The sequence below is a fragment of the Phoenix dactylifera genome, chromosome 11 (genome assembly GCF_051530095.1).
Source record: "Phoenix dactylifera cultivar Ajwa chromosome 11, Ajwa_hap1_PhDact_Kaust_v1.1, whole genome shotgun sequence".
Classification (NCBI taxonomy): Eukaryota; Viridiplantae; Streptophyta; class Magnoliopsida; order Arecales; family Arecaceae; genus Phoenix; species Phoenix dactylifera.
The window spans coordinates 24,628,996-24,638,267 of NC_143200.1; the positions used below are offsets into that span (position 1 = coordinate 24,628,996).

General features: G+C 42.4%; 1 protein-coding gene across 2 annotated transcripts; it reads right to left on the reverse strand.

The window, feature by feature from the left end:
- Positions 1-272: 272 nt before the first annotated feature.
- On the reverse strand, positions 273-7,726 carry LOC103707092 (4-coumarate--CoA ligase 2-like). 2 transcript variants are annotated; one of them, XM_089926182.1, is made up of 6 exons: positions 7,655-7,726; positions 6,339-7,421; positions 3,648-3,846; positions 2,488-2,701; positions 1,780-1,882; positions 273-524 (listed from the first exon to the last, which is right to left on the reverse strand). In XM_089926182.1, the coding sequence occupies exons 1-6, from the start codon at positions 7,670-7,672 to the stop codon at positions 414-416; spliced, it is 1,728 nt and encodes a 575-aa protein (XP_089782308.1). In that variant the 5' UTR covers positions 7,673-7,726; the 3' UTR covers positions 273-413. The 2 variants fall into 2 exon arrangements, with proteins under 2 accessions (XP_089782308.1, XP_008789675.4); XM_008791453.6 differs by lacking the exon at positions 7,655-7,726 and having other exon boundaries at positions 6,339-7,566.
- Between the last annotated feature and the right edge of the window lie 1,546 nt (positions 7,727-9,272).

Consider the following 9,272-nt stretch of genomic DNA (forward strand, 5'->3'; position numbering starts at 1 on the left):
CTCCAAATCAAAGTTCTTTTCAATGTTAATTCTGTAGGTGTAAGGATAGATACCCTTCTGCTGCATGCTCCGTGTTAATTCCTAGTACACATCAAAGGCAGCATTGGGATGTTCAAATTTCAATTAAAAGATTCAGAAGGTGCAGGATCCCTTCTCATTACTTCTTTTACACAGTGCCTGTTTTCTCTACTCAATATTTGTCCAGGCGTGGATGTGAGTTTGTGATACAGCTAAAAAATGGTATGTAAATACAAATTATGATGGTAATTCGATTGTAGAAAAATTATGGCATATCTTTTTTTGGAGCAAAAGAAGTCATAGCATATTATATATGAACACAACACACCCCACCCAAAAAACAAACTTTACATATGTATGTATGTATGTATAGTTTGCAGCTGGATTGGGAGACATTATATGGTCGCTAGCTTTGCTCTTAAATCCTTTCTTAAGATTTTGCCAGTGGGGGCCTTCGGAATGGCGTCGGTAAAGAAAACCCTGTTTATCCTCTTGTAGAAAACCACCTGAGAGAAACAAAGATACGTGTGAGGCTCAAACTACATTCATGTGCTCTACAAGCAAATGAGCAATCCTCCAAGATTTCAGAAAAAATTGATTTAATCAGGCCTCTCTTTTAGCACTTCACGTTTGGCCTTTACACAATTAGCATTTTGGGTTTGGTTCCTATGCTCATTTAGAACTATTTTTAAACTGTTTTTTTTTTTTTTACGCACGAGCAAAGCATATACACACAAGACCAAAGATTATGCATAAAAATAGCTGTTTTATCACAAAAAAAAACACATAAAAATAGCCATCAAAATTAACGACTTAGTACAGTATTTTTAATCATCGTAAACTACGCATAAGTTGATGGTCAATCTAGGAGGTTAATGTTAATATTTAGGCCTATTCTTTTACTTCAAATAATTTATTATAGTTCGTCAAATCTTAATGGACTAATAGCTACATTACGCCAGCTAGGTTAAGATTGTCCTAGCTTTCTTTCAAACACGATTAAAGCTTGAAAAGTAGATTTATGTGCTGTTGTGTGGGATTTGATGTAGTTTGATATAATTATAAAATCAAATTTTGAACGTAGTGTTTCTATAGCTCAGCAGTAGAGCATTTGCTTATGGATTAGAAGGCCATCAATTTGAACTTGGTTGGGACTGAGTATTAGCTATTATTATTTTTGTTCAACAACAAAAAATTATTGGCTTCCCTATTCATGTTTTATGTCTATATTTCCAGCAATGTAGAAAATTATTGGCTTCATCTTTATTTTTCCTAGTATTTATTAGCTTACCTATTCAGGTCTGATCAGTTCTATGATGAATTTCTATTTTTTTTCAATAATATAGATAAGTGCTAGCCTTATTTTGATGTTATTTTGTCTATCTTTTTCCCCAAAAAAAATATTTATTGGCTTTTTTTGTTCAACAATATAAATAATTATAGGCTTGCCTATTCAAGTTTTTTTTTATCTTTTTCATCAACGTAGACAATTATTGGCTTTATTTTTATTTTTCCTAGTAGTTATTGGCTTATCTATTCATGACGAGAACTATAATGAACTTCGGGTGGCCCATTACCTCCCTTACCATCAAAAAAAAAAAAAAAACTATGATGAATTTGTGCAAGATCTTGCAAGTTTATTTTTTAAATGAGGTCCAATCTTGAGTTGAGTTGCTTCTCTTCCTAATATATGAACATTAGCTTTGGGTATTTTTTTTTATTGGTTGAGAGGGGTGGAGGGATCATGAACCTTATACATACCTTCTTTGAGATGTATTGCTTGATCTCATCCTCTGTAATTTCAGAGCCCGTCTTTCGGACAACAAAGGCTACAGGGACTTCCCCAGCGAGTTCATCTTTCATACTGCAAAAATTTGTAAACTTTAGCAAATTTAATGGCATCAGAAGCTTATTGTATAGTCATCCAAGATATTTAAGGTCTTGATCATACTATCAAGTATCTACTTCGTGAAAGTTTGATATAACTACTAAATTCCAGGAAAATAATAAAATATACTCTTTTTTCTTTTTCTCGAGTAAAAATATATTCCTGTCTCTCTAAATTATAAATGATGTTGCTACAAGTTTACAACCAACTTTTGAAAACTATGGCATGATGGCCTCACTGCCTAATCACAAAATTATATTGGTTCTAAGGAAACATATTTGGATATCTAGCTACTTTGAGAAATCAGAAATGAGATATTTAGATTTTCTAAAGCAAATCATTTAGAAGGTGTGATTAAAACAATACCTCCGACAAAACATATCTCTGTACTCTCCTACTAACACAAGTGTCTTACTCTGTATTTTAGCAAAATCCAACTTGTAGGGGGTTTAGTGCTTTTCCTCTTTCTAAAAAAATGACCATGTAACAATTTTTAAGTGTATAAAAAATGGTTTTGAAGAAAAAAAAAAAAACAACTTGTGATAATTTATGAAAGCTCAGATTTAGGTGTCAGAACTTACGGGACAACAGCAGCATCTACGATGTTGGGATGAGTAATGAGCATGGCTTCAAGCTCTGCAGGGGCAACTTGGAACCCTTTGTATTTGATGAGCTCCTTTAGTCTATCTACGATGAAGATCTCATCATCATCATCCACGTAACCAATATCTCCAGTGTGCAACCAACCTTCCTCGTCTATAGTATTCTTTGTAGCCTCGGGATCATTGAGATAACCTGAGTAGTTTATCCACAGCATCATTCAAATGACACACAACAATATATGGTTTCTCAGATGTGTAGTAGAAGAACAACTTTTTATATATCTATATATATATATATAAATAATTATATTACACTGCAGTGGACATTGCTTCGTCCTTCTTCATTAATAAGAAGAAATTTTTCTCTTGAGAGCACAAATATCACAAAGTTCCCTATTTCTCAACCTGGTGAGCACAAATATTGACCATATGATCACTCCGAAAGAACACATACCTACCTACTTCAAAGGAAGCACGGAAAAGCCCAGCCAGCTTCATTTCAAAGAGAAACTAGAACTGAAAAAGCACATGGTTACAAATGATTTTTTTTTTTCTTTTTCCTTTTGTGTGTGTGTGTGTGTGTGTGTGTGTTAGGAGAAGACTAGTGACATTGGAAGAAGGTGTTATATTATTATTCTAAAATAACCAAAGAATTTTTCGTAAGAATAGGTTTGGTAGAACAGCCACCAATCAAGTTCATTTCTTTTTCGGTTCTTTTCCATAAATCGCTTTAAGCTGATTCTAAATTTACAAATAAATAATCACAATCTGGTGCCCACCTACCAACATTTTAATATTTAATTAATTATCTAACTCATTCCAATGAGATTTATATTATATATATATATATATATAATTTATATTTGTTAATGGATGTAAACAAAGAATTCTCAAATCAGTTCATAACGACTCTTTTTTTTTCTAATATTTTCCTTCTCTATTTTCTCTCAAAAAAATATATAAAAAAAGCTTTATATCTGAAGTTGAAATCAACATAGGGGCCGACCATTGTCAGAGCATTATAATATAATTGGCATGCAAAAAAAAAAAAAAGGCATGCAAATTCCCAAACTAATAATATAGAATGATCAAATGCTTAGCTAACAAGGGAATATTAGATATTAATTTCAAAGGCTGACCTTTCATTATTTGGGCTCCCTTGATGCAGATCTCCCCCGGCTGGTTCCGTCCTAAGGATGCCCGTGTCTCAGGATCAACTATCTTCATCTCGGCGTTCCTCACAACGGTCCCACAGGCCCCAGACTTTGTTTTCGATGGCTCCTTAGCGAATGCCAGGTTCATCGCAAGCACCGGCCCGGCCTCGGTCATCCCATAGCCCTGTAAATTGAAGACAAATTATATGTTTAACACTTAATTAGCATCTAAAGTTCTAAACCTTTTCTTGCAAAAATAAATTAACCTAGGTAGATTGACTTGATTGAGAAGGGGCAGATGAGAATTTCCAAAAAAAAAGGAAAAAAAAGTTGTGTAATTGAGCTGATACACGGTAGCTACCTTAATTTATATTAATTGCTACTTCATCTAGGTGCTCCATCCAAACACATCGAGCATGATGGTAATAATTTTTTTCATATGTGATGATCTTTATTGTTCGAATTTTGAAAAAATAAAAACACATTTTAAGGAAACTTTTTCGAGAAAAACTACAGCACCGGCGGAGAAATTCAAGACAAAGGCCATGGGAACGTCATACACTATAAGTAAAAAGGGCTTTACCAACAGAAAATTTCGTAAGAAAAAATAATAAAAATCGTTGGAAAAATTTTCTTGACCGTTTTTTAGTTGGTTGAAAGCCGCCGGGAAAGATCTTGTCGGCGTAAATAACAAGTAATTGAAAAAATTGGATTTATGAAAAAAATTTGTCCAAGAGTAAACGCTTTTACTATAGTTTTATTACTGCAGGAAATAATTGAAATTTCTGGTAACAAGTAGTTATTCTTTGGCAAAGTTATGAGCATTGACTCGTAACAAACTATTTTTGCGATGGTTATATTGGGAAGGACTATCACCAAGGATTTAGTCCATTGAAAATGATATTTCTTTTTTTTTGGCAAAAAATATATTTAAATCATAAATTTACCAATGTATCAAATGAGAGTTAATTATAAAATCAAAATTTAATCAGCTAATAAATATGCCTGCCAATGCAAAATGCAAACTCAGAACTTAATTAATAAAACCATAAGTACTAAAGATACATTGTTTAATCAGACTCCATCAGATAAATATGGTCAAAAACAGTCACATCCATAGTAGTACGGTTTGCTTTGTGCTCTACTAAATCATTTCCTCAATCGTTTCCAAATGGTAGTTATCCTTGGTGATGGGGGGCGAAATGGATCATTCAGCCCACAACAAAAGGCCGCCCAATTTTGGCCCAACAAACGCCAACGCTGATCGGTTGAATCCTCAGTCCAACTCAGAATCATTCCGGCCTCGGACTCTACCAAAAGCTCCATTGACCTCCAATATTCGCCGACTCGCCCCGACCGAGCTCGGAGCGATCGCTTCAGTAGTACGCATCGATCCTCAAGCTCGGAGCGCTCCACTGAGCACACCTCGGAACCCGATAGTTGAGCTATCATCGGCACTCGTCTAACCAACCTTGCCAGACACATGATATGACCTCTCAACGGGTTTGAACTCGCCAACAGCCGCACCCATATGTACGTCCACGCCCTCCTACATGGTCGTACATTGCAACGCCACCGCGCCACGCTTCGATAGCTGGCCCTCGACAGTCAAAGGACAACACCATGACTACTCTGACCATATCCTGCTACGACTGTCAACACCTTACCGTTCTTAAGAACAAACAGCACCACATGCCATCGGCCAGCCTTAGCTGCGCGTCAGTCGACTCAGAGCCACCTCCCTCTCATGATGAGGGCGGACAATATCTCTGCCATTCGGGTCTCTCCACCGGGACTATAAAATAGCCTAGACGCAAAGGAGGTAGCCCCCGTCTTTTTCCTCCAACGACCAGAGACTCCCTCCACTCCTTTGGCATGGTCGCCCTCATGCCAAATTTGAACCACAATACTTAGGAATTCATTTACCTAAACTTGTAAATAGCAACGAATAAAGTATCTTTTTATTGGTTATAAAATGAAGCACCATGATGAATTGATGACTTGCCTGGAGGCCAAAGTCGACGCGGACTAATTGCAAGAAAAGTTAGACGTACACAGCTGGGTCTACTGAATTTAAGAGATTCCCACGCGCCCCAAAAGTAAGGATCGAGTTGGGAAACGTCGTGTTTCATGACCAACGAAAATATACAATGTAGACTCAACTGGGTTTACCAACTTTAAGAGATTCCCACGCGTTCCAAAAGGGGATACTGAAGTCCCTTATGCTTTGTTTTCTTTCCTTTCGGCTGATGTAGGTGGCTTAAAAAAAAAAAAAATCAAACAGGGCGGAGTTGGGTAACGTCGTATATCATAACCAAGGAAATATACCATGTACACTGATTGCAAGAAAAGTTCTACGCACGTACACAACTGGGTTCACCAACTTTAAGAGATTCCCACGCGTTCCCAAAAAAAAAAAAAAGGACGGAGTTGGGGAAAGTCGTATGCATGGAACATCAATAAATACTAGAAGACGGACGTATTATCTAATGGTATATATGGCTTTTGTCTTCTGTTTTAATTTTCTAAGATTTAAATTAAAATAGAGTAATAATATCAAACAAAGATGAGGGAAGCTCAGCAAACGCTATCACCAACATCAATTTCCAATGCGGTATCCACTTATATACCAAAAAAATAGTAATATCAAACAGATGCTAAGTTTAAACCACGTACCTGGCCGAGCTTGGCATTGGGGATCTTGGCCCTCAGCTTGTCCTCCAGTTCCTTCCCCATGGGCGCCGCCCCGGACACCACCTTCCGTATCGACGAGAGGTCGTAGCTATCCACGACCGGGCTTTTCGTGATCTCCATCACGATCGGCGGCACGAACGGCGCTATCGTCACCCGGAAACGCTGCACCAGCTCTAGCATCGCCACCACCTCGAACTTCCTCATGATCAATAACGCGGCCCCCACCCTCAGCGCACACAGCAACACCGAGTTCAACGAGTATATATGGAACAGTGGCAGCACGCACAGTATCACGTCCTCTTTGTGGTAGTAGAGGTTGGGATTGTCGCCGTCCACTTGCTGGGCCACGCTCGTGATCAACCCCCGGTGTGTTAGCATGACACCTTTTGGTAGCCCGGTAGTCCCCGATGAGTACGGCAGCGCCACCACGTCGTCGGGATTTATCTCCACGTCGGGAAGATCGCCGTCGTTCGATTGGAGTAGCTCGGAGAAATGGCGGCAACCTTCGGGAGTGTCGTCGACGCAGACGATTGTGATACCGCGTTCCGCGGCGAAGGCGCGGACTTTGTGGACGTGGGCGGACTCGGTGATGATGAGGCAGGCGCCGGAGGCGGCGGCCTGCTTGTGGATCTCGTCCGGCGTGTACAAGGGGTTGGCGGTAGTGGCAACGGCGCCGCGGAAGGAGGCGCCGAGGAAGGCAAGGACGAACTCCGGGGTGTTGCGAAGGAGAATCAGGATGACGCGGCCCTGGCCGACGCCGAGGCGGTGGAGGCCGGCGGAGACTCGGCGGGCGGCTAGGTGGACGTCGGCGTAGGTGTGGACCTCACCGGTGGCGCCGTCGATGATGCAGGGCCGGTCTGCGAAGTCGGGCAGGTGCTCGAAGCAGTAGGTGTGGAGGGGCTGGTCGTTCTGGATCTCGATGTCCGGCAGCTTCGACCGGAAGATGATCGCCTCCGGCGGCAGGAACGACTTCATGGCGGAGACGGGGATGGTGGTAGGTGCAGCGGAGGTGGTTGTTGTAGTGGAGAAGAGCTCGGCTAGTATTATTCTCGTCAAAGCTCCTCCCTGAGGGGAGCAGGGTGGGAGCAGGGAGAAGTATAAGTAATATGCGGGTGGAGGGGGCCGGGGAGTTGGTGAGGACATAGAAGGAATTAAAATATTGGTGAGGACAAAAAATGGAAGAAAAAATTAGATGCGGTTGGTGAGAGAAGGGGGGAATTGGGGTGGTTCTATATACACCCCCCCTATTGCTAAGGACACCCCCCCCCCAAAACCAAAAAGAAAATACCCAAACTAACCTTTAGTGTAATTGCCATAGTGCCCTTGAAATTTTCTCAGTACACCCTCCCTTCCTCCTCACTGCCGCCTCCTCCTCCTCCTCCTCCGCCTCACTGCCGCCTCCTCCCCTCCCCCTCCTCCTCACTGCCGCCTCCTCCTCCTCCTCCTCCGCCTCCCCCATCACCCCTCCCCCTCCTCCTCCTCCTCCCCATCCCCCACCTCCCCGTCCTCCTCCTCCGCCTCCTCCTCCTCCTCCGCCTCCCCCATCACCCCTCCGCCTCGTCTTCCTCCCCCCCTCCCCCCTGCGCCCGCTTCCTCCTCCTCCCCATCCCCCACCTCCCCGTCCTCCTTCCTCCTCCTCCCCATCCCCCACCTCCCCCCCTCCTCCCCTCCACCTCCCCGTCCTCCTCCGCCACCTCCTCTCACTCCTCTTCCCCCACCTCCCCGTCCTCCTTCCTCCTCCTCCCCATCCCCCACCTCCCCCTCCACCTCCCCCCGCCTCCCCGTCCTCCTCCTCCGCCTCCTCCCTCCTCCTCCGCCGGTGAGGTGCTCGTTGCTCGGGAGATGGCCGGGGAGGTGCTTGAGGCGAGGTTTTTTGGGCGGAAGGGAGAAGCCGGCGGGTGTTTTGGAGGGGAAGAGCGGGGTGGGGGGGGGTGTAGAGAGCAATTTAGGTGAGGGGGTGGGAAGGATGGGGGGTAATTTAGGAATTTTTAATTTTTTAGGGGTGTCCTTAGCAAATGGGGGGGGGGGGTGTAGAGAGTATTTAATTTTTTTTTAATTTTTGGGGGGTGTCCTGAGCAATAGGGGGGGTGTATATAGAACCACCCGGGGAATTGGTTGACCAATAGACGAAGTAACCGGCTCCAAGTTTGCCACGTCGGCGACGCACACTAGAGTTCGGGCCTGGTCTCGGTCTAACCTTCTGGGAGCCAGCACAAGTGGACCGGTTCAGGAGTGGCTCGAGCGACATCAGGAAGGCGGCGGTAGTTCTACTTGGTTCGCGGACGGGCAATCAAGGCTGTCGATCCGAATGGTAGGCTAGATCTAACGGTTAACAGAGAAGAATACTTTTCGGGGGTTGGTGCCGTCTGGGTTATAAGAGGGCAAGCGAGGGCTTCCCCCTCACCCACCCCCGCCACGTGGATGTGGAAAGTGGCACGGAGGAGGAGAAATTATTAGATCCCCCGATTCCACAATGAATATAGAATAAAATCACCATCCAATATTTTTTTTGTGAAAAAAAATATAGTGTGCATAAGTTGACATATGTCATTATGTGGAGTCTTGGTAAAAACTACACGATATGGATAGATCAAGAAAAACAATTGGACAATCATTCAAAGGCAGAATCATCAAACAACTCATTTGGAGGAACATAATTTACTAATGCCTCTGGTTAAGCTATAAGACTAGGTCTTGTAAATGAGAATGGAAATTGACATAAACTGGTTCAATCTTATCTGAGCTTGATTTAATAGTAGTACAATATGCAAATCAAGTACATAGCATATATCACCAAATTCATTGGAGCAAACCAATCATCCATTAGTCGGCCTCTATTTGTAAGTGGAAACGAACGTTGTAATTATATATTTCCTAATGTTAATATTGTTATATGCATATGAGTTAGTTTTAAAT

What these genes read in the sequence shown, in the direction of transcription:
- LOC103707092 (XM_008791453.6), bottom strand. Translation starts at nt 7,499, where the DNA reads ATGTCCTCACCAACTCCCCGGCCCCCTCCACCCGCATATTACTTATAC. An exon ending in CCAATGCCAAGCTCGGCCAG is followed by an intron (nt 3,847 to 6,338) that starts GTACGTGGTTTA and finishes TTCAATTTACAG; the next exon opens with GGCTATGGGATGACCGAGGC. An exon ending in GGGAGCCCAAATAATGAAAG is followed by an intron (nt 2,702 to 3,647) that starts GTCAGCCTTTGA and finishes TAAACTACTCAG; the next exon opens with GTTATCTCAATGATCCCGAG.